This window comes from Orcinus orca, chromosome 5, assembly GCF_937001465.1.
Source record: "Orcinus orca chromosome 5, mOrcOrc1.1, whole genome shotgun sequence".
NCBI lineage: Eukaryota > Metazoa > Chordata > Mammalia > Artiodactyla > Delphinidae > Orcinus > Orcinus orca.
Window position 1 is genome coordinate 123579709 of NC_064563.1, and position 26262 is coordinate 123605970.

The window sequence follows — 26262 nt, forward strand, 5'->3', positions numbered from 1 at the left end:
GCAGGTCCCGTCCCTATTCTTTTGTCTCTGTTTATTCTTTTTTCTTTTGCCCTACCCCGGTACATGGGAGGTTTCTTGCCTTTTAGGAGGTCTGAGGTCTTCTGCCAGTGTTCAGTAGGTGTTCTGTAGGAGTTGTTCCACGTGTAGATGTATTTCTGGTGTATCTGTGGGGAGGAAGGTCATCTCCACGTCTTCCTCTTCCTCCATTTTCCCGGAAGCCCCCTAGATTTTTTGATGATGACCATTCTGACTGGTGTGAGGTGATACGTCTTTGTAGTTTTGATTTGCATTTCTCTAATAATTAGTGATGTTGAGCATCTTTTCATGTGTTTGTTGGCAATCTGTATGTCTTCTTTGGTGAAATGTCTATTTAAGTCTTCTGCCCATTTTTTGATTGGGTTGTTTGTTTGTTTGTTTTTGTTTTGATATTGAGCTACCATATGACCCAGCAATCCCACTCCTGGGCATATACCTGGAGAAAACTGTAATTCAAAAAGCTACATGCACCCCTGTGTTCATTGCAGCACTATTTACAATACCTAGGACATGGAAGCAACCTAAATGTCCATCAACAGAGGAATGGATAAAAAAGATGTGGTACATATATACAATGGAATATTACTTAGCCATAAAAAGAAATGAAATTGTGCCATTTGCAGAGACGTGGATGGACCTAGAGACTGTCATACAGAGTGAAGTAAGTCAGAAAGAGAAAAACAAATACCGTGTGCTAACATATATATGGAATCTAAAAAAAAAAAGAGAAAATGGTCTGAAGAACCTAGGGGCAAGTCGGGAATAAAGATGCAGACCTACTAGAGAATGGACTTGAGGATACGGGGCGGGGGCAGGAAGGGTAACCTGGGACAAAGTGAGAGAGTGGCATGGACATGTATACACTAACAAGCGTAAAATAGATAGCTAGTGGGAAGCAGCCACATAGCACAGGGAGATCAGCTCAGTGCTTTGTGACCACCTAGAAGGGTGGGATAGGGAGGGTGGGAGGGATATGCAAGAGGGAGGGGTTATGGGGATATATGTATACATATAGCTGATTCACTTTGTTGTACAGCAGAAACTTAACATCGTAAAGAAATTATACTCCAATAAAGATGTTAAAAAACAAACAAACAAACAAAAAGAATGAGGAGTTGCCATCTTTACAACTGCTGCCATGGGCATGTACTCTCTCCCCTCTAAGACTCACCTATATAGTGGGACTAATAATACTCATGTATAATACCATGACAAATAAAATGGAATAAAACAGTTCATATGCCTTAAAAAAAAAAAAAAGTAGTGGTCTTAAGATTTTTACTCCAATTTTGTAACTTCCGGCAAGTTAATGAGTGTTTTAAGACCTCTGTTTACTCAGTAGTAAATTGAGGATATTGGATTAGAGATGGCTATGCATTTTTTGTGTAGGTTTAAAACAATACAATCTTTATTCTAGTTTTAAAATTGTTTTGTTTTTCTTAATGAGAATCCCCATGGTGTCTTAATTTTCACCCTGCCTCTATTTTTTTTTTTTTTTCTATTTTCTTATTCCTATCCTATAGTCAGTTTTAGGATTTTTTTCAGTACTAAATGTAGGGATTTCCTGTTAATACCCAAGAAGCTGGAAGGTATATATTTGAATATTTTTGTGGTTAAAAAGATGCCTGACCTGCATTTGAAATATGTCATCCTAACAATAGAAAATATGTCAATACTGAAAAACAGGAAGATAAAAAATGAAGCCAATAGCTATATTTTTCAACACCATTGTCTGTTTCCATTTACCACAAATTTTTTACTGATGTCTATGTTTGTGAGGATATAAGAAAGTTTCCCATCCAAGGTTAGGAACATTAATGAAATTACTGTGTAGCAGTCTTTGAAAAATGAGAAAAATCCGCCTTTGGTTTCCGTAATGAAATCTATATTTGCTTGGTCATGGTCCAAATCGGTTTTGAAAAGTATATATCTAATTGAAGCAGATAAAGTTGTCCAAAACTTAATAAGGATAAAAAAGAAGGAAAATTGAAAGAGAAAATTTCCAGTTAAAGATGAGTGTTGATTACTCAGGTCCAAGAATTAATACTGATGAATATTATACAATTCAGCAAATCTTGCTAGGATAAAGAGATATTTGAGTGTAAGCTCAGTATCACAGGAGATGGATAGCTGCTTTGTAACTTGCATTTTATGTCTGCTCTCATCTCCCTAGTCTATACTCTTAGGGTAAAACTTTCCTTCAATCAAACAGAGCTTCCCATTCTAGGGAGATTATTCTTTACAGCTGCTTGATTTTTATCCTTGTCAATCACCTAAAGTAATGCCCAACACTTTTTTTTTTTCATTTCAGGATTCTGCCTGATGTTCCTTTACCTGAATATTTTCTAGAACTGCTCTTCACAGTAAGTTCCTGTATAGTGCACTGCACACTGAATGTAAGTTTTGGCTGGATTTTAACTGTACGAGGAAACTGAGTATATGTTAGCTACATCAATGTTATGAGGTGGGACTTGAGGGGGAAGTAGGCAACATCTACTATTCCATCATCTATATGAATAAAAGTGTAAATGGAAGCTTATTTTTATTCTAGTTTATATAGAATGTATTCTTTTGCTCAATTTTGAGAAGGTTTTAAATTGACTAATGATATCTTTAAAAATGGATGTTTAGAAAAACTCACTAAAAAAAGTGCAAGGTATATATTTTGAAGCTCTAAAGAAATACCTATTGCTCTTTAAAATTATCTAACTCGTTTATTGATTTCATAGTTTTTAGGCAAGTAGGATTGGTCATAAAAATGAACGTGAGAGATCAGCTAAGGTCTAAAGAATGATCGGGAAGAGGAATATAATATTTTAATTGGAAAGGATGGAACTTAATATCAATGCCCACTGCCATGAGCTACATCACTTTAGCAGTTAAGGGGGCTAATGAACATTTTGCTTATAGAAACACTTTCTGGATTTCTTGTCTGAGTAGCAAGATAGAACTATTTAGTGCAGGAAGGGACAACTATAGTAAATGGGATACTATAAAACTTAAAGCCAGAATTAGAATTGAAGGTAACAATATTAATTTCCTTGGCATACATTTCTGCTTTCTCATCCTGAAGTTTTATTTTGGCATGAAGGTAGCAATAACACTAAGCCCTCCACTGGAATCCAAGCTGAAGATAGATTATTTTGTCTTTAAAAATTTCATTGTAAAGGACTAAGTATGGAATAGATGAAAAAGTATTTTACTTTAATGGTAAGAGTGTCCCTTTTGGAGTCAGAGAACCCAGATTGGAGACACAGTTTCATTGTTTGTAGCCTTTTCTTTTATAAAATAGAAACAATAAGATTTATTTCAATGTATGGTTTTAAGAATGAAAGATATGAGAAAGTGTGACATTTTTTAAGCTATAAGCTTTTATACAAAAATCAGATATTAAAAGAACAAAAAGACTTTGACATTTTGTCTACTTAAAAAATAGTTTCACAGTATAAACATCCTAGTCTCTCACTGGAGGCACTATGAAATTAGGGGGTGTTAAGACAATATGAGTTTGACTCCTGATTTGAATACATGTGAGCTAAAGGAACCAATCAATTTATTTAATGTCTTTTCTGGTTATCTATTGCTGTGTAAAATACTGTCGAGAAACCAAGTGGCTTAAAACAACAATTCTGTCATATCTCATGATTTTGTGGGTCAGGAATTTGAGTGGGCACAGCTGGTGATTCCTTAGCGCCAGGTGGCACTGGCTGTCTCTCAGTGGTATTTGGGTGGTGGGTGGGCTGCTGTGGGGAGGCCACAATGGCTTCTTGTGAATATCTGGCACCATATTGGAGATGGCTGGAAGACTGGGCTCAGCTAGGGCTGTGGAAAAGCACGCCAGTGCCTGACATCTTCACCATGTCAGTCTCAGGGGAACTGCACTCCTTGCATGGAAGCTAGCTTTTCCCAGAGTGAACATCCCAACGGACCCAGGCAGGAACTGCAAGCCTTCTTGTGACTTAGCCTTAGAAGTTCCAGAACTTCTGTCACTTTCTTTTCATCAAGGGAGACACAAAGTCCAATCAAAATTCAAGAGGAAGGGGAATAGACTCTACCTCTTAATCTATCATGGTGCCTTCCAGCTTCAGCTTTCCCCTTCCGTAAAACTTACCCTCAATGAGATTATGTCTTTAAAGTGGCTCTCGTAGAATCTTACCAAAGAAAAGTTCCTTCTCTTTTCTTCTTCATGCATCTGGAGATTATATTTCCCAATGTCACTAGGATACCTGGAAACCACTGAAGTAAACATAACTGCCTCCTGAGCATTCCAAATAGTAGAAGTGAATTTATGTACTGTAATCACAGAAGTACACGAGGCTCAGATCATGTAGTCTTTAACTTACCAATTTAAACTCTCCAATTCTCAGAGTTACTTGTTTTTCCAGCCTACAGCAGATTAGAAAGAAAAAATTAAAAGAAAGTTGGACTACTAAAAATAAAAAAACACAATTGAAGAACCTGGAAGCCAAGGGGAAGAAAAAGGATAAAAAACAGGGCACTACAGCTCTAGCATTCTGGGACTTTTTAACGGTATAATAGAAGGCTATCAGGACCTCAGTAACTATTGTTTTATACCCCAAGTTACCAATTGCTGTTCCTAATGATTTCAGGAACACAAGTTTAAATTTTGTTTTGTGTCACCTGTAAGTATGAGAGAATGTATAATCTATTTTAGAAAGATTTTTAACTTTGCGAGTTAACACGTGCATCGCATGTAAAGTATAAGTTTCAAGATTTCCAACTCACAGTGTTTCTCCTTCCCTAATGGTGCTGTATAATTGGTATGTTTCAGTATGATGTTTATAACAGGATATGGAAAGTGTCTATCATTTTTTGGCTGCCTAGCAGCTGAACCTTGTTTTGATATTTTTGGAGTTATTTACCTTGAATTTTGGTGAAATTCAGAGAGCACCTTCCAATAAGAAGTTGAAAAGGGCAGATATTCCCTCTCCCAGCCTTCTGGGCAACAAGGGGTATAGCCATGTCATAGGCTTAACTAGTCATAGTTGTTCCGTGTGAGGAATCATGATCCAGTGATATAAAGAAACAGGGCAGCAGAGGGTAGGACAGCAGCAGCCTCCAGCGCTCGTGGCCAGCTGTCATAGAGCAAGCTGCGATGTACACACCAGACTGGTTTTGTTGCAGGATTTTACCTTAATCCTGACTGATGCCTGCCTTATTATTTGTGCGTTTTCCAAGCCATGTTCTCCAGTGTTCCCCGCAATTCTGTGACTTACTTGAATATCATTTCGCTATCTATCCTTGCTTAAATCAGAGTTGGATTCTATTGCTTGAATTAAGAATCCTGATCGTTATGGAACTTACTGTCAAGAGGATTTGCAGGCCATAGACCCATAGGGATATAGTGGCAGCGGTTCTCGATTCTGGCTCTACATTAGAATCCCCTGGACTGTTTGGAAAATACCAATGCTCAAGCCAACCCAGGTCAATCGCATTGAATGTCCAGGGGTAGGATCCAGGTATTGATACTTAAAAAATATTCAGGTGATTCTAATGCGAGAATTAATATAGAAAAAGCTATTTACTGACTTATGAAGATGGGAATATTGAAGGATGGTAACCTGTCCATCTATCCCCAGATTATGTCCCCTAAGAAGGCCCAGAATATATTTCTTTCACTAAGGCTTTGGGTGACTACAAGTGTTCTTGAAAATCACTTTCATAACTGTTCTCTCTAAGCCAGAAATAATGGAAACATTGCCACTGAAGTGGATTCTCTGACTCCAGTGGAGGTAACAGGATCCAAGGTAGCAGCTTCCAACTAGCCATATCTAACTTCTAGGATCAAAGGAGGGCACAGTTATTGTCATAGTCTGCAAGGCCTGCCTGATGATAACAATGATTAGTCCAGCTGGGATCTTTGGTATTGCCAAACTAATCATGGGATCCTTGGACCAAAATGGATGAGAAACCTACAAATTTCGTATTTGATTTGTATAACTGGAAAATTTCCAGGTCTGGTGAACAGAAATCTAACTTGATTCATCTTTTGACAGTCATAGATCTATGTTCAATTTCCAGACCTAAGTTAGTTCACACACCCAGAGACCTTGAATAAAAAATAGCACCTTTGAGGGTACAACCTTCGATAACATGATAGTACAAACAGAGTCTCTGACTCCTAGCCTTTTTCAGGGGTCCTTGGTCATTTACCAGGTAGCTCAAAGGTCCTTGGTTGGCACAGGGAAAAGGGCTATACAAAGACTTCAAAAGTTTTTTGTTGTTGTTGCTGTTACTAGATCTGTGTTAATTCTAATTTCTGGGGACCCAGGACACCCTGAGAGTCAGAACACAAATGGAATCTTGGTTCATCTGCCATATGCCAGGCCCTGTGAGACCTTGACACCACCCTATTTTTCTGCACTCAGGATATGCTTAGCAATAGGCAGAATCCACTCTTCTATTTCCTGCCCTAGAGAACAAGAGCTGTTATGCTAAAGAGGACTAAGTGGAAATTTCTGGAGCTCTGCCTCCCTAATAAATAGTACATCTATAGTACATCTAAGGGAAATACAAATATCAGTGCCATTTTTGGTCTTGAAAGAAACAGGGGTAATGAGTTCTTCACGTTTCCTTTTAATCTGCCAGCTTGCCTATTGCTTACAGGGGTTGGATATGAACTTTGAGAATGGTAGTGAATTGCTGGAAGCTTAATCAGATTGTTACTCCTATAGCAGCTGCAGTTTCCAGATGTGGCCTCTTAATGGGAGCAAATAAATAGAGCACCTAGCTACTGGTATGCAGCTATTGGTCTGGCTAACCTTTCTTCCTCTACCCCAAAAGCAGAAAATATAAGATACATTCTGCTTTAGTCTTGAAAAGACACATAAGTAACAGAGGGAAAAGGCAAATCTCAGGAAAAAAAGGGACTTATAAACTTTGTGTTAACAGTACTAGGCCACAGCAGGACATGAAAAACAAATTGTGCAAGTGACTTGGATGTGTCTGTTTTGCTGCAATGCCATCCTTCCCTCAATTTCCATCTTTTAGCCTCATGAAGAGTTGCTAGGAAAAGTGGGCCTAGCATTATGGAAGTGTACTGTTGCAGTATAATAGCTGACTTCACAGTTTGCTTTGAAGGAAAATGGAAAAGAAAATCTTCCCACTGGACAGAACCTGGAGCAAAACACTCCATGTCCGTATCGCCTGGACAGAGAGATGGCCTGATCTGAGTAGCTATATTGTTTCCTGGGCCATGGCTAATAGTTTGGTGGTGAAGTTAAGGAAATTAAAAGAAGAATTAAAAAAGAAGTGAAATGTATAATGAATATGTATTTGGATGTAAGACTCTTTTATTCCACACAAAAGCTCATCAGAAGACCCCTAGTGGAGAAAACTGTTGATAAGCTTGTGGAAAATATGACCCTAAAGTAGAAATATAATCATAGTTTGATTATTTTAGACACTTCTACTGTGTAAAATAGTTAGTTACTCTGCACTGAAATTTGCTTGCCCTGCTTTTCATGCATTTGCCAGACCATGAACTTACTGATTTCCTTTTACAACATCATGAAGTTTGCACACAATCTTGCTCCTGACCAAGGAACTCAATTTACTGGGCAGTTGCCCATCAGATTCATGGATTTTACCATATACCCCACGATCTACTAGCTGTTGACCTTTAAGGATGGGGGAATGGTTAAATGATTATCATGTCTGCTAAGAGGTCACAGTTGCATATTTAGGATATTGTCCTCTAGGATGCATTGATACTCTTAACCAGCAGCTAATACAGGGTGTCGTGTCACTCATGAATAGAGGAACTAGTGGATGGAATTGGGAGCTGCATGTTCTCAGTGACATCTGATTATGGCTAGAAATATTTCCTGTCCCTAAAACACTATACTCTACTAGTGCAGAGGTGTTTGTACTCAAGGGAGAAATGTTTCTACCAGGGACACAGCAAGTTCTATGTTGAATTAGAAGATAAAACTTCTGCCTAGCCATTTTGGACTCCTCAAGCCACTGAATTATCATTCAAAAAGGAGGGCTATGAAGCTGGCTCTTATGATTGATCTTCACCATCAAGGGTAAAAACATATGTGATATACATTAAAGGATGGGAAGTCTCTGAATAGAACTCATCTAATATTTTGGCTGCTCTCTAGTACTTCCTTGGCAAGTGGTCTAATTTAATGCTCTTCCAACAGAGCCTTTTATAAATTAGAATTTGATTAGTCTACTGGGAAAACTAACTGGCTAGCTGATGGGAAAAAATTATAAGAAGGGAGTCATAAAAATAAAAACACCTTTATGAATAGCTATAGAAATAAGATTGTAGTTTTCTCCTACATTTTCTTCTTTGCCATATAGGAGTGTGTGTATGTATGTGTGTTATGTATGTGTATATACATGTGTGTTTCCTTTTATTTCCTTTTTCTTTCTGTCACTTTTATATCAGGTAGTTTGGTGGTTGTTCAATTTACAGTTTAGTACACATGTCACAGAATATTGAAATAGGATCATGGCAGACCTATAGTTGCAAGAGATCCAGGATTTAATGGATGTTGATTAAAATTTGGATCATCCCTCCTTAAATAAAGGCTATAGGTGTTTTCAGCATATAGGCGATAGTTATGGTATTAATTATGTGGCAGCATTTTTTAAACCTGAAAAATTTGAAGAAGGTCTCATGTGGATATTGTACAGTCTAAGGGATGAATTATACTAATTATTTGGTTTTTTCCCCTGGAAATCATCTTAATTCTCCTTCTTATATTTGGGAATCTCTTGAGTGTTGGTAGACAACAGAGTGTCACTTCCTCCCTTTACAGAATCTGAGAATTGGATACTTAGTGGTCTAGCCATTCTTCCAGCTAGAATGGGAACATGTGATGTAGGCTTGTTTGCAGTCACCATGGGATTGTATGGGTAATTATTTATTTTAAAAAATTCACCCCTTTAAAGTATACACTTCAGTCGTCTCTCATACAGTCACAGAGTTTATAACCATTGACACTAACTAATTCCAGAACATTCCCATCACACTCCAAAAGAAATCTGCATGGGTAATTAATGACTCAAGCAAGTGAAAGGAGTGGAGATTCCATTTGGTAGTGATGAGCTGCAGCAGCAGTAGCAAGAAAATCAAGTTTCCAGGAGCATCTGTGGCAGCGCTCCAGGAATGACATCAAGTGTCCAAGGTTGGCATTAAGATTTTAGGGGATTGACTTTGTGGCATAATTTTGGCTATGGTTCTGGCTGCTGCTTTACATCTTTTATTCCTGTCTTTTCCATACCTGCTTTTCCCCCAACCTTTCTAGAGATTCAATATATCTTTCTAGTTGTTAAGGGCTGCAACATATACTTTATTTTTTTTTTTTTTTTAATATTTAAGTCAACAAGAGCTTTTTTCTGTTGCATGTAACAAAGACTCTGACCGATAAAGAAGGAATGAAAGGCAAGAAGGAGGAAGGTAAAATGAGCATGCTTTTCCTGGGTGACACAAGGTAGAGTAACTGGAAAGGGCTCAAAATCCAAGAAGTAAAAGACCAAAGGAATAGAACACATTCAGTACTCAAGGTGGTTTTTCCACTTGGTCAGGAAGAATGGAGTTAATGCACTCTCTTAAGGTAGTGCGTGAAAGGAATGAGGTAAAGACCATAGGTAGCCGTAAAGTCAGCAAGGAAAAAAAGTGTCAGGTGCTTTGCTGACAGGTTCTGGGCTGAGAGTATGGTGCTGAGGATGGGTACCGAGACATATGTAGTGGGCACTTGGGGTGTTATGCGTACTTTATTTGTATAGTTTGGGTAAAGCAACTGACTGGAAAGGTGTGTTAGAAGTAGCCCTGCTTTATTTGAATTTTCCCAGGCTTTACTAGGTACAGGTAGGTTTACAGTAACACTAATAATCCAGTTCCACAGACTTTTGCTTCCTCTTTCCAATGTAAGTCATTGACCTCATAAAAAGTGCTCTTCAAATATTTCCAGGAGTTTCTAGGGGGTTCCTCACATTGTGGTGAAGATGAACATGAATTCTTTGTCACGCTTTCCACTGAAAGGTTATTCCCCTTGATTCTAAGTTGGTTATGTGACTTGTTTTCACCAACAGAATGCAGCAGAAGTGATGTTGTGTAGTGTCTGAGGTTGGGCCTTAAGAGATCTGCAGTTTCTGCCTTTACCTCTTGGAATGGTTCTTTCTGGGCCCCAGTTACCATGCTTGGAAGAAGCCATTTGGGGAAAGAGGGACCAGGCCATTCTACACATCCCAGCCAGTAGTTGGAGCTGAGCCCTGCCAGGCACCATCACTGAAGATTGGGGTCTTCATGACACAAAAGTATAAAATAGGTTGTCTTTTTGTAACATGCTTTAGAATGGGGGTGGGGGAAATCACTGTTGTTTGTTCACCTGTACTTGGAATAATTTAAAATTCCTCATTTTGTAAGTACAAATCATGAGTCATAGTGCATGAGAACATGGGACAGACCCAAGTAACAGAATTCAATGTGCTTAAGATACTCCCTCTCTTCCGATGACCAAGGCTTTTGGTTTTCATTGCTTTTACTTATTAAAGTAAACTCACTGGCTCCTTCCTTCTTCAGGATTTGTTTTTCTTCAGAAGCTCCCTTAGAATTCTCTTGTCCTGCTGCTCTATAAGTTCTCCAGAGATGTCCAAGAAAAGTCTGCACCTCACTTAGATTCAAGCTAGGAGAGCTGCCATGCTAGGTGTGTATTCAAGTATAACATGCCAGAATTAGAATTATAGAACAGTATTGAGCTTCCACTCATCTACCCTCTCCATGTCTGAGAGATATATCAAGTGAATGAACTGGTGCAACAGAGTATGACTAGTTCCTAGAGATTCTTTATAGTAACTCACAGAAGATTCCCAATTGTGGAAGGAGACTTTCATATTTTAGACTGTAGATATTTTCATGCTAAATTCAAAACACCTGGTGATGGAGGCAGAGGAGCTGATACAAATTCAATTCACATTTCTGCTTTAATTTATCAGCTTCAACTAGCCTTATGCATTCATTGAGAAGTTACACATATTTATTCAGTTATTTTTTTTGTTAGTTGTGTATATGGTCCGCTAATCAAGATGAGGTTGTTGGCTAGGCCCCTGGAGAGCCTACTATTATTAAATGATACAGATTTTCCTTATAGGAGAACTAACTTCCTTGTTATTTCATGTCACCAGTTACAGTTTCAGTTTTCTCAACCATTACAAAAAGACAGGTTAGTATTATTTTTTAAGCTATGTAGTCTGGTTTAGACACTTTAATCACAAAGTGGCATGGCATTTTTGCTTTTGTGCAGTATGCAATAGTTTATAATATACCTTCAGTCCACTGGCAAGAGATTCTTCATCAATTATTTATTTATACTACCACTTAAATTAATTTCAAGGAAATCAATTAATCTACGTTCATGTCTGTAAAGAAACTGTACTTTTGTTTCCAATATATTTTAGCCTATTCCTTATTTTGCAGTCTCCTTGGCTGCCACTAAAGCAGTGATCTGTTCAACACTAGAGGGGAACTTTATACTCACTCTGGGAGTATAGCTCACTCAGCAGAACCCTCTATATACCATTAGCCCTTCTGAATCCTCAAGGAGGTGTAAGATAGCACATAATCAGGTATCCTTTCACCCAAAACACTTATTGAGTGTTTCTTTGATGCAAACAAACACCATGCCAGCCAAAGTGAATGAAAAGATGAAGTCTTTGCCCTTAACAGTCTGGTGAGGGTATGTGCACATATGATAGCAATGATGATACATTGAAAGAATTGCTATTAGAGATATGTGTAATGGCTCGTGGAAGCCCTGAGGATTGGTGTAAATACCTGTTTTGCAGAGTCATTTAAGGCTTCATAAAGAAGTGATGTCTGACCTAGGTATTGAAGGTATAGTAGGAATTCAATAAATAGATCTGGAAGAAGAGGAGCTCCAGTTGTTTCAGTCATTTAAGGCAAGACCAGCAGAGAGCTGGTGACACCCAGCCAATTGCCAGACATGTGAGTGAGAGTGACAGTGCCCAGCTGACAGCAAATATTTGAGTGAATCCTTCTAAGGCTGGCAGAAGATCTTCAATAACCCAGCCCAAATGGCCTCCCAAGGCTTTCTAAGTTAAATAAATGCCATTGTTTTAAGGCACTAAGTTATGGGGTGATGTGTTATGCAGCAATGCATAACTGATGCAGTCATACTTGCATTAAAGATTCATAGAACTGTTGTAAAGGATGGATTATAGGAGATGAAGGTGAATAAGAGAGATCACTTAGCACACAATTCGAAGAGCCCAGGAAAGACCAATTGCTGTTCCTTGGGAGACTTTGTGCCAGAAGCCTGGAACTCAAAGCCTTTTTCTGGCGTCTTGTGCAAATAATCAGGATTCTATCTGACAGCATCTTCCCTACCATCAAAGGCTGCTAATTTCTTAAATAAGAGTGAGAGTCATGTGAAAAATAGTTCTACTGCTAGTTCCCTCTTAGCAGAACTCCCAGCCAGCTCATGGCAGACTTATTCTACAACTCCAGAGAATCTGTTTGCCCTCCTTTCCTTTTTCCACACCCTCATCCATTTCAGTTCCCCTAGGACTTATTCATCTGGAGAACTTGTAGACAGCTAAACTCATGAAGTCTTTCTTATATGTCATTCTTTTTTATTCCTCAAAATTTTACTCCCCGATTCATATTCTCCCACAGTGCTATTCCCTTCTGCCTTCTTCCCCCATGACTTAACCTCCCATTCTGCCCAAACTTTTCCACTCTGCTCTCTATTGTTTCTGATCCACAATAAAGACAAATCCTTCATTTCTTTATTGTATTTTTCTTTTATTGTCCCAGAGTTGAGGCTCTTCTACTTGGAGAACACTCTTTCTCCTTCAGCTCTCTCAAATACAAGCTGTTTCATCATCTACACCCCATGGGTCTTAGAATTGGTAGACAAGGGCAGTGTCTTTCTTACCACTTCACTGTAACTGCTCTTGAAAAGTAATCGATCTGCTAGTTGAATCCAGTGGGTATTTTCAGTGGCATTGGACAGTCTTGACCACTCACTGTCTTTGAAATGCTCTTATCCTTTGGATTCCTTAATACTTCCCCTAACTTTCTAAACTTTCCCCTTAAGAATATTTTGTTTTTTCATCTTCTTCTGTCTATTCCTTAAATTTTGGTGTTATTTAGGAGTGCACTCAAAATCTTCCTTTTACATAATTTACAGAACTTTCTTGAGTGATCTAATCTCATGGATTCAATTACCAAGTGCATATCAGTGCCTTATATGAGCAGTTTTCTCCTTAGAGCTGACCCATATGGTACCTTCATGTGGATATTCCAAATTTAACTGAAAGTCAACATGTCCTTTAACCTATTTCTCTTGCTGTCTCCCACCCGCTCCCTGTCTCATTTAGTAGTATCAGCATCCAACCCAGTTGCTTAAACTAAGACCTGGCTCCCATACCTCTCCCTCCACCTAATCACCAAGTCCCATTGAATCTGTCTTCTAAATATCTCTATGATTTGTCCACTTACCTCTATTTTTATTGCCACCATTCTAGTTCAGATCAGTACCATTCTAGTACCATCTCATTTCTAGATTAATTCAAGATTGGGTCTTTTCTCTTTTGTTTTTTCTTTTGGGATTGAAAGATAGCATCAGATAGACTAAGGGATCCCTAATCAAAGCCAGGTTTTTAAAAAAGAGAAGTTGGAGAGAGGAGTCTGAGGTGAACAACAGGCCCTGGGTCATCGTAGAGTGGGGAGAGTTGATCCAGGGCACCATCCAGATGCCACCACCCAGCTGAAGTGGGTACTTCTTGGAGAAAAGGATGTGGGTGAATTTAAATATATCTCCTACTGGAAAGCTGCAGCATTTGGGGCTCAACCAGTTTTGCTGTGCAACACCTCTGAATGAGTGACAGTGAGAGAAGGATCCTTCTCCTTTGTTTGGTAAGGAATCACTGTGGCCTGGTTGAATGAGCAAGTATGTCAACAGAAAGTAGATCCCCAGGGGAAGCCAGGGCAGGAGCCTCCATTTGGCTCACATTTTTGTAGATAGCCAGAGCTTCAACAAGTAGTGACACTGACACTGACTTCCTGAAGGAGTCAGCCAGCAAGGCACTAGGACCCAAAAGGAATGGAAACCTGGTCTGGCTATAGCAGTGCTCCACTATCAATAGCAATGGTGTAGGAGGTGATGATATCTGGGCCACTTCAGAAGCTGTCATAAAAGTATAAGCTTTGAGTCAGAACTTCCCAACCTGCAGCAAGTGTTCACCGATGGGTTATTGAGTGCCTCAGCCCTTGGGATGGCTGGACAGAGACTTGGGCAGCTAGAGCTCTCAGAACTGTCAGATCATTTACTCTAATATTTTTAACAGTGTTATTTTCCTTGATGCTATGGTGAAATAAATACTGGGAAGTTCTGTAATTTAAGAAACATCTAACCATCCACTAGATTAAATGGCAGTTCCATTCCCTTTGTATGACATATGGACTGATGCCTGATGCAAACCAAAGGCTCATAGCTCAGAGGCTCCTCTTGCTACCTTGGTTGTTAGGTTAATGTACACAATATAGTCAGTTGTATCTGTTTCTAGTCCAGTTTCTGCCAATTACATTTTAACCATTTGTACAAAAATGAATGAATGAAACTACTCTGGCACATTCTCCCTCAGAATAGATTGATAAGCAAGACTGATGAATTTTGTATATTCATGTAGCTTATATTTTAGTAGGAGAGAAAAGCAATGAACACATGACTTATAATATGACTTTTATTAAATATCCAATAAAGCAATGAAATATGAATTTTAAAAGGAAAAGAGTTGCTATTATGAAATTAAATTGAATTTGGAAAATTTAGTAAAGGTAAATTGTTTAGAAATTGCTGTTATTCTAGCTTTAAGCAAGAAATCTTACAAACTTAAGAGAAAATTCTCATTCTATTTCTGCATTGGCTTGCTTCACAGGAGCCTTTAAGTTTTCACTCCACTTTAAAGAAATCGAATCCTGAATTCATATACCATGTGTGTTGTGGTTTATACATAAAAGACAACAGGGTAAGAAGACCTTGTGTCTACATTAAAACCTGGGGAGTTAATGTGTACTTACATTATTTTCAATTAAAATACAATGTTTGAAGCACATGCATATTCTATGTTAATGACTTCCAGCTTTAATTAAATTTTTTTTTTTTTCTTTTTGCGGTACACGGGCCTCTCACTGTTGTGGCTTCACCCTTTGCGGAGCACAGGCTCCGGACGCGCAGGCTCAGCGGCCATGGCTCACGGGACCAGCCGCTCCGCGGCATGTGGGATCTTCCCAGACCGGGGCACGAACCCGTATCCCCTGCATCGGCAGGCAGACTCTCAACCACTGTGCCACCAGGGAAGCCCTAAAATTTTTTATTAATTGAAAAAGTACATGATTGCTTTGGATAAGAGGGCATCTATCCCAGTCCATTCAATAAATATTTATTCAGCATCACCTCTTTCAAAGCTCTGTTTAGGGACAGTTTAGGGAGCTGTCTGGGAGATACAGAAATGAGACAAGCATTCCATCCTTACTGGGCTGGTAGTTTGAATGAGACGAATGCAAATAACTCAAAGGTAGAGGGTAATAAGACAGACAACGCCTTTCAATTACTGGTCCCTCCTCAAAAACACTAATTAATGTCCTCAAATATTTGTCAAAAATCTTATTATTAAGACTTTATTCTAAAAGTTATGAGCTTCTGTTATGAATTAGTTTTATCCACCATTTTTCTAATCATAAATCACTCTTTCAGTAAAAGTATAAAGCAATCACTAATACTGGAATGTTTCTAAGATTTTAGCAAATGCAACTCAAATGGGTCTTATATTTCATGTAATTAGCTTGACACTGTGCCTGTATGGGACTGACATTTTTTTCTAACTAATTAACTCAGGAAGGAGTGAAGCAGGCTTCCATTACCACTCAATAGCAGAACAGCGCACTCTGAGTTCCCCTAGCACTCGTTTCTGCCACTGCTCAAGTATTAATTTTGTGCTTCCTTTCATAGCTTTTCTGTCTTGGGAGGACAGTTAACTATACTTTGGATAAACCTTTAGGACATTACGCTAAATTGAAAAAGCATATAACAGAAGGACAAATACTGCATGATTCTACTTATAGGAGATAACTAAATTAGTCAAATTCATAGAATCAGGAAGTGGAATGATGGATGCCAGGGGCTGCAGGAGGGTGAAATAGGGAGTTACTAATCAACATGTATAAAGTTTCAGTTATGTAAAATGAATAAACTCTAGATGACTGCTGTACAACATTGTGTCTGTAGTCAACAATAATGTATTTTGCACTTAAAATTTGATAAGATAGATCTCATGATGATGTTCTTAACACAAGAAAATAAAATTAAAACAGTTTTATGTTCAGCATCTAGAAAAATAAGTACTTCTTACTAGTATTGGTACTTTTTTTCCCTACAGTTTTCAGAATCCTTTCACATACCTCTCTCACTTCAAACTTGTGCCTCTCTCCCATACCCTGGTTCTCCAAGCAAGATGGGAAAGTCAGCTTAGCCTGCTTCACTAACTAGTCACCCAACCAGGTCAATTTTAACTCCTAAATCTCTCTCTGTCTCTCTTTTGTTTTGTATGCTTTTATTTATTTTTTAATTCCATGACTATTTTTTAAAAACAGCCTTTTTGAAGTGTATTTGACATATGATAAATGGCATATGTTTAATGTATATGATTTGATAAACTTTGATGTAGTCATCCACTCATAATAGCATCACCACTCTCAAGATAATGAACACATCCATCATTCCCCAAGTTTCCTCACATCCTTTGTAATCCTTTCCTCCCACCCTTGCCCTGCCTAATCCCCAGTCTACTGGTGATCTTCTTTCTGTTCCAGATCCAAAGGCTGGGCTGAAAGGTAGTAGGTAAGGACCCATATATGGTTGAGGTAACCCCCTGCTTGCTTACCCCATAAGATTATCAGACTGGTTGGAGGCTGATTCAAGAGTCGGCTTCCTATTTTCAGTCCCAACTTCAGACTGCCCATAGTGTGGTGTTCACAGCACTGACCACGGGTGAGGCCAGGGGAGTTGCTTATAAAATGATCCAGGTATATACCCTAAGAAGAAGGATAATGTTGGCTGTATGAAGAGGTAGTGGGGAGGATTTCTGAACATGTAGGTCAAGCACAAGGAACACAGGTCTAAGCTTTGGAACATGAAATAGAGTTGAACACGAAATAGCTCACCACCCCATGTGCTCTCTTTGACCCTTCCCCAATATGCTGCTGCCCAACATCCTTAGCCGTCTTGATATGTCACTGCTAACCTTGTACTTGGAAATATGCCCCTCTTGTGTTTATCCCCTGAGGGTCAAACATTGCATCCAGCTGATACCGTTAACTTGTCTGGTTCCTTATGCTCAAATGTATTTTAACTATGCCTTTCCAAAAATAAGGTAGCTACCTTAGAGCTAAACCATTAGTGGGTTAGAATTTTAAGACTTTTAAAAAATTCTAAAAATTTCAATGGTAAGAATTTTAAGTGTACACTGTCAAGAGGGCTGTTGGGAAAGTGATATACCTGAAAGCACACAGTAGAAAGAAATTGGCCGCGTTGCATATAACCAAACCCTTTAAAGATGTTTTGGATATTTGATGATCAAGCCAGTGGAAGAAAGGTAGAAAAGAGAAAGTGAATAAATAACAGTGACTAATATTTACCAAGCCCTTACATGTACCATGATCTAAGACTTTTGCATGCATTTTCTCATTTAGTTCTCACAATAAATTTATGAAGTAGGAACAATATCATAGATTAAAAACAAAACAAAAACAAAACCCCAAGGCATAGAGAGTTAAATAAATTGGCCAGGACTAGAAAGTGGTGGAGATAAGGTAAGAGCCTATAAATCTGTCTAAATCCAGATCTAGGATCTTGAAAAGCACACTGCCCTGCAGTGAACATCCATGTACATGCACGCATGGTGAGTCAGACAAATCAAGAATGGCACACTGGTTTACAGCTCTACCACTCACCGGTGGTTCAGTCTTGAACCAAGTGCCTCATCTCTCTGGACTTGTTTCCTCTTTAATGATTAAAAAAATTCGCAAACAAAAACACCTTAGAGGGTTGTTATAAAGATTTACTGAAATAATGTAAGTTAAATCACCTGGGGTGTTTTAGTTGTTAAATGAATGTTTATTCCTAACTTCCTCTTATTCACTTAGTCATACACTCACTGAATATTTTCAGAGCCCCTAATATGGGCTAGTTACTTGTTGTGGGTACTTGGAAAATATCAGCCAAAAAAAAAAAAAAGCTAAGAACTCTGCTCTCATTCATTTCTTACACCATTCACCAGATAAATTCCAAATGAATCAGGGTCAAATGTAAAATATAAAACCATGCAGTAACTAGAGGGAAACATAAGTGAACACTTCTATAATCTAAAAGTGGCAAGAAACTTTTCTCACTGCAACTTAATATCTAGAAGTATTAAGAAAATATATTGATAAATTTGATGATTTAAAAAAATGCTTTTCTTGCATGTAAAAAAACATCAAAACAAAGTAAAAGAACAAATAGCAGAATTGAAAAAAGAAATTGTAACTTACATAAGTAACTTTTTTAAAAGAAGAAAAAGACTAGTAGCCTCATTAAAAAATGAATTAGAGAGTAGAACAGATACTTCACAGGAAAAAATGCAAATGGCTTTCAACCTAATAAAAATATGTTAAACTTTTTTTGTTTTGAAAATGAGAGAATTACAAAATAAAACTACACTAGGGTTCTGATTTGCTAATATTTTGTTGAGAATTTTTGCATCTATGTTCATCAGTGATATTGGCCTGTAAATTTTTTCTTTTCTTTTCTTTTTCTTTTTTTTTGATGTCTTTATCTGGTTTTGTTATCTGGATGCTGTGATGCTGGCCTCCTAGAAAGAGTTTGGAAGCAGTCCTTCCTCTACAATTTTTTTAAATAGTTTGAGAAGGATAGGTATTAACTCCTCTCTAAATGTTTGGTAGAATTCACCTGTGAAGTTGTCTGGTCCTGAACCCTTGTTTGTTGGGAGTTTTTTTTTTTTTTTTTTTTTTTTTTAATTAATTCAGTTTCATTACTGGTAATTGGTCTTTCCATATTTTCTATTTCTTCCTGATTTGGTCTTGGGAGATTGTACATTTCTAGGAATTTGTTCATTTTTTCTAGGTTGTTTTTTTTAAATTGGTGTATAATTGTCCACACTAATCTCTTATGATCTTCAGTATTTCTGTGGTGTAAGTTGTAACTTCTCCTTTTTTATTTCTAATTTTGTTTATTTGGGCCCTCTCCTTTTTTTTATGAGTCTGGCTAAAGGTTTATCAATTTTGTTTATCTCTTCGAAGAACCAACTCTTAGTTTCATTAATCTTTTTCCTGTAGTTTCTTTGGTCTCTATTTCATTTATTTCCATTCTGATCTTTATTATTTCTTCCCTTCTACTAACTTTGGGTTTATTTGTTCTTCATTTTCTAATTCCTTTAGGTGTGAGGTTAGGTGTTTTTTATATGAGATTATTCTTGTTTCCTGAGGTAGGCTTGTAGTGCTATAAACTTCTCTCTTAGAACTGCTTTTGCTACATTCCACAGATTTTGGATCTTGTGTTTTTCATTTTTATTTTTCTCCAGGTATTTTTTGATTTCCCTTTGATTTCTTTAGTGACCCATTGCTTGTTCAGTAGCATGTTTTTAGCATTTATGTGTTTGTGTGTTTTGCATTTTTACTTGTAGTTGATTTCTAGTCTCATAGCATTGTGGTCAGAAAAATGCTTGATATGATTTCAGTCTTCTTAAACTTACTGAAACTTGTTTGTGGCCCAGTATGTGATCCTCATGAGGAATGTTTGTATGGACAAACAAAAGATGCTGTATAGCCAAAACAATCTTGAGAAGAAGAACAAAGCTAGAGGCATCATGCTTCCTCATTTCAAACTATAATGCAAAGCTTCAGTAACGTAAACAGTATGGTACTGGCACAAAGACAGACACATAGATCAATGCAATGTAACAGAATAGAGAGGCCAGAAAAAAACACACTTATATGGTCAATTAATCTATAAAAAGGAGGCAAGAATATAAAATAGGAAAATGAAAGCCTCTTCAATAAATGGTGTTGGGAAAACTGAACAGCTATGTACAAAAGAATCAAACTGGACTACTTTCTCATACCATATACAAAAATAAATTCAAAATGGATTAAATACTTAAATGTAAGACCTGAAACCATAAAACTAGAATAAAACATAGACAGTACACTCTTTGACATCAGTCTTAGCAATAGTTTCTTGGATATGCGTCCTCAGGCAAGAGAAAAAAAAGCAAAAATAAACAAATGGGATGACATCAAGCTAAAATGTTTTTGCACAGTGAAGTAAACTGTCAACAAAATGAAAAGGCTGCCTACTTATTAGGAGAAGATATTTGCAAATGATATATCTGGTAAGGAGTTAATACCCCAAATATACAAAGAACTCGTACACTTCAACATAAAAAAAAAAACCCAATTAAAAATGTGCCTAGGACCTGAGTAGACATTTTTACAAAGAAGATACACAAGTGACGAATAAGAATGTGAAAAGATGCTCAATACCACTAATACTCAGGGAAATGCAAATGAAAACCACAAAGAGGTATCACTTTACATCTCTCAGAATGACTATTATCAAAAAGACAACAAATAACAAGTGTTGTCGAGGATGTGGAGAAAAGGGAACCCTAATGCACTGTTTGTGAGCCTGTAAATTGGTGCAGTCACTATGAAAAACAGTATGGAGTTTCCTCAAGAAATTAAAAATAGAACTTCCATTCAATCCAGCAATTTCACTCCTGGGTATTTACCAAAGAAAACAAAAGCACTAATTTGAAAAGATATATGCACCCCTGTTCATTGCAGCATTATTGAGTATAGACAAGATATGGAAACAACCTAATTGCCCATTGATAAATGAATGGATAGAGAAGATGTGGTATATAATACAATGGACTATTACTCAGCCATAAAACATGATGAAAGCTTGCCATTTGCGACAACATGGATGGACCTAGAGGATATTACGTTAAGTGAAATAAGTCAGACAGAGAAACACAAATCCCGTATGATTTCCTGTATGTGGAATCTAAAAAACAAAACAAAATAGCAAACATAAAACAGAAACAGAATCAAAGATACAGAGAAAAAACAGGTAGTTACCAGAGGGAGGGGGGTAGGGGGATGAGAGAAACAGGTAAGGGAAATTAAGTGGTACAAACTTCCAGTTACAAAACGAATGAGTCATGGGTACAAAATGCATAGTATGGGGAATATAGTCAATAATAATGTAATATCTTTGTATGGTAACAGATAATAAAAACAAAACAAAAAACCTACTCAAGACAAAGTTCAATGTAATGTAGAGAATGGTCAGGCTTAAAAGAGAGAATCTGTTACAACTAAAATCTTTTGTAATTGTTTAATAAAATTTTATTGCAAACTACCTATATTATAATATTATAGCACCTTACATTTTATAGCACTCTAACGAAGATTTTTTTTCATTAAAAAAAACTACACGGATATGTGACATGATAGAGGTGCCAACTATCGTCACAATGGCAATCGTACTACAGTATATAAATATATCAAATCAACATGTTGTACACCTTAAATGTACACAGTGTTATATGTCAAATATATTTCAATAAAAAAGAACACTTGTAATATAAATAGACTTTAAAGAATTAAAAAAAAAACTACACAGGATACTATTTCTCAGTGTCAAAATCTAAATGTTTGACAACATATTCTGTTGGTGTGTCAGTGGGGGAAAAGGACATGCTTGTGTATTTGCAGTAGGAATGCAAACTGGTTCAATCTCTGTGAAGGCGGAGTTGACAATATCTAGCAAAACTATGTATATGTTTACCCTTTGACCTAGTAATCCTACTTCTAGGAATCTATCCCAATAATATGCTAATAAAAATTTCTTGGTTTTGTTGAGATCTATGGTTTTCATTATGGGAGAAAGTAAATACAGATTAAGGTTGATAAAAATAAGTAAAAATCCTGTAGTCCTAAAGTATGGACTAAATGTATTGAACTTATGAAGTGTTATTATTTTAATTTTCATATTCCAGTCCTAAAACAGAGACAGTCTAGAAAGAATAGAAGACCAAAGAGCAATAGCAATGAGCATTTCCAGAACCATATTATGGTCTATAAATATCATTCTCCTCAAAAAGGAACCATGGAGAAGCACTTCTAGAATAGTGGAATAAAACCTCCTAAAAGCAGTGAAAACACTGGCATAATTGGTCAGAATCAACTCTTTCAGAATTTGGTAATTAACCAAAGTCTTGTAACAATCAAAGGAACCCTTATTCAAGAAAAATGCCTGAATATTAGTATGAACAGTGAACTTTGTGGTGTTATTTATTTATTTTTGAGATGTAATTAACATATAACATTGTGTAAGCTAAAGGTGCAGTACATATTGATTTGATATATTTATATTGCAATATGATTGTCATTGTACCAGTAGCTAACACCTCTATCACATTACATAATTATCATTTCTTCTAGTGGTGGGATCACTTAAGACCCAGTCTTTAGCAAGCCTAATGTTTTTAATACAGCTTTGTTGTCTTCAATGTGTAATAGATCTCTAGGACTTATTTATCTACTAGCTGCAAGTTAGTTACCCTTAAACAACAGCTCTTCCTCTCCCCCTATGCATCCCCCTCCCCAGGTTTTGGTAACCACCATTTCACTCTGTTGTTTTGAGTCCATTTTTTTGTTTGTTTCTTTGTTTTTTAGATTCCACATATAAGGGATATCATGCAGTGTTTGTCTTTCTCTGTCTGACTTATCTCATTTAGCATAATGTTGGGGTCCATCCATGTTGTTGCAAATGGCAGGATTTCCTTTTTTCTCATGGTTAAATAGTATTCCATTTTGTATATCCATTCATCTGTTGTTGCTGGACATTTAGATTGTTTCCATATCTTGGCTATTGTAAACAATTCTGCAATAAACATGGGAGTGCATATATCTCTTCAATTACCTGTTTTCATTTCCTTTGTATATATACCCAGAAGTGGGATTGCTGGATTGTACAGTTGTCCTATATTTAATTTTTTGAGGAACCTCCATACTGTTCTCCAAAGTGACTGGACGAAACTACAAACCCACCAACTGTGCACAAGGGTTCTTTTTTCTTCTCACCAACAGTTATCTTTTGTCTTCTTGATGATAGTCATTCTCATAAGTCTGAGGTAATATCTCATTGTGGTTTTGATTTGCATTTCCCTGATGATTAGTGATCTTGAGCACCTTTTCATGTACCTGTTGGTCATTTAGATGCCTTCTTTGGAAAAATGTCTATTTAGTTCCTCTGTCCATTTTTCAGTCAAACATTGTTTGTTTGTTGTTATTGAGTTATATGAGTTCTTTATAAATTTTCAATATTAACCCCTTATCTGATACATGGTTTGCAAATATTCTCTCCCACTCTGTAGATTGTCGTTTTACTTTGTTAATTGTTTCTTTTGCACTGCAGAAGCTTTTAAGCTTGATGTAGTTTTAATTTTTTTTTCTGTTGTTGTTTGTGCTTTTGGTGTTATATCCAAAAAAAAAAAAAATCATTGCCAAGACCAATGTAAAAGAGCTTCTTCCCTATGTTTTCTTCTAGGAGTTTTACAATATCAGGTCTTGTATTTAAGTCTTTGATCCATTTGGAGTTAATTTTGTGAGTAGTGTTAAGATATGGGTCTAATTTCATTTCATTTTTCTGCATGTGATTATTCAGTTTTTCAAACACCATTTGTTGAAGAGACTATCCTTTTCCCATTGGATGTTCTTGGCTTCCTTATCAAATATTAGTTGACCATATATATAGGGGTTTGATTCTGGGCTCTCTGTTCTGTTCCACTGATCTGTGTCTATTTTTATACCAGTACCATACTGTTTTAATTATTATATCTTCGTAGTAGTTTGAAATCAGGAAGTGTGGTGCCTGTGGTTTTCTTCTTCATGATTTCTTTAGTTATTCATGGTCTTTTGTGATTCTATACAAATTTTAGGATCATTTTTTATATTTCTGTGAAAAATGCCTTTGGAATTTTGATAGAGACTGTGTTGAATCTATAGATGTCTTTGGGTAGAATGGACATTTTAACAATATAAACTCTTCCATGAACAAAAGATGTCTTTCTATTTGTGTCTTCTTTGATTTCTTTGAACAAAGTCTTGTAGTTTTTATTGTACAGATCTTTCACATCCTTGGTTAAATTTATTCCTAAATGTTTTATTGTGTTGATACTATTGTAAACGGACAGCTTCTTTATTTCTTTTTTAGATGTTTCACTGTTAGTGTATAGAAATGTAACTGACTTCTGTGTATTAACTTTATATCCTGCAGTTTTACTGAATTCATTAATTAGTTCCAACAGATTTTAAGTTGAATCTTTGGGATTTTCAATATATAAGATCATATCACTGCAAATAATGACAATTTTACTTCTTCCTTTCCAATATGAATGCCTTTTATTTCTTTATCTTGCCTGATTGCTCTAGCTAGGACTTCAGTACTATGTTAGATAAGATTGGTGAGAGTGGGCACCCTTGTCTTGTTCCTGATTCTAGGGGAAAAGCTTTTAATTTTTTTGGTATTGAATATAACTGTAGCTGTGAGTTTGTCATATATGGCCTTTATTATGTTGAAGTATGTTCCTTCTATACCCAGTCTTAGGGTTTTTATTATGAAAGGATATTTTGTAAAATTATTTTTCTACATCTATTAAGATGATCATATGATTTTTATATTTCATCCTACTAATGTGGTTTATCACATTTATTAATTTGAATATGTTGAACCATCCCTGCATCCCAGAGATAAATCTTACTTGATCATGGTGTATAATCCTTTTAATGCGTTTTTGTATTTGGCTTGCTAATATTTGTTGAGACTTTTTTCTTTTCTTTTTCTGTACATGGGCCTCTCACTGTTGTGGCCTCTCCCATTGTGGAGCACAGGCTCTGGACGTGCAGGCTCAGCGGCCATGACTCACGGGCCCAGCCACTCTGCGGCATGTGGGATCTTTCTGGACCAGGGCACGAACCTGTGTCCCCTGCATCGGCAGGCGGACTCTCAACCACTGCGTCACCAGGGAAGCCCTATTGAGACACTTTGCATCTTTTTTCACCAGGAATATTGGCCTGTAGTTTTCTTTTTTGTGTTGTCCTTATCTGGCTTTGGCATCAGGGTAATACTGGTCTCGTGGAATGGGTTTAGAAGAGTTCCCTTCTCTGCAATTTTTTTTTTTTTGGAAGAGTTTGAGAAAGATTGGCATGAATTCTTCTCTAAGTGTTTGCTAGAATTTGCCATTGAAGCCATCTGGTTTTGGGGTTTTCTGTGTTGGGAGGGCTTTGATTACTGATTCAGTCTCCTTACTCTTCCTGTTCAGACATTCTGTTTCTTCTTGTTTCGTTCGTGGTAGGTTGTATGATTCTAGGAACTTATCCATTTCTTCCAGGTTGTCTAACTTGTTGATATCTAATTGTTCATAGTAGTCTCTTATTATCCTGTGTATTTCTGTAGTATCGTTTGTCATTTTTCCTCTTACATTTCTGATTTTATTTGAGTCTTCTCTCTTTCTTAGTCTCATTAAAGGTTTATCAATTTTGTTTATCTTTTTTTAAAAAAAGCATTTAGTTTTATTTATATTTTCTATTGTTTTATGGTTTCTGTTTTATTTACTTCCACTCTGATTTCATTATTTCCTTCCTTCTACTAACTTTGGGCTTAAGCTGTTTTTCTTTTTCTGGTTCTTTGAGGTGTAAAGTAAGGTTATTTATTTGTGATCTTTCTAATTTCTTAATGTATGTACTTATCACCATAAACTTCCCTCTCAGATCTGCTTTTGCAGTGTAGGTTTTGGTATGTTATATTTCCATTTTTATTTGTTTTGAGGTAGTCTTTGATTTTTCTTTTGATTTCTTCTTTGACTTGTTGGCTGTTGAGCAGTGTGTTGTTTAGTTTTTACATATTTGTAAATTTTCCAGGTTTCCTTGTGTTGTTGATTTCTAGTTTCATACTACTGAGGTCAGAAAATATACTTGGTATAATTTCAATCTTCTTAAATTTATTAAGACTAGTTTTGTGTACTATCATATGATTTATTCTTGAGAATGTTCTATGTGCACTTGAGAAGAATGTGTATTTTGCTCCCGTTGGATGG

At 36.8% G+C, this 26262-nt stretch overlaps 1 protein-coding gene across 15 annotated transcripts in view; it reads left to right on the forward strand.

Annotated features, from left to right (window-relative positions):
- CHODL (chondrolectin) overlaps positions 1-26262 on the forward strand; it is a 523451-nt gene that overhangs the window by 348552 nt on the left and 148637 nt on the right. For 11 of the 15 annotated variants that reach the window (XM_049709916.1, XM_049709919.1, XM_049709914.1 and 8 more), the window contains 2 exons: positions 2348-2399; positions 9030-9200. In XM_049709916.1, the coding sequence (XP_049565873.1) occupies positions 9182-9200 (19 nt within the window). In that variant the 5' untranslated portion in view covers positions 2348-2399; positions 9030-9181. Of the gene's footprint in view, positions 1-2347; positions 2433-9029; positions 9201-26262 lie in introns of all 15 variants that reach the window. The other 4 variants (XM_049709925.1, XM_049709927.1, XM_033418028.2 and 1 more) reach the window with 2 other exon arrangements.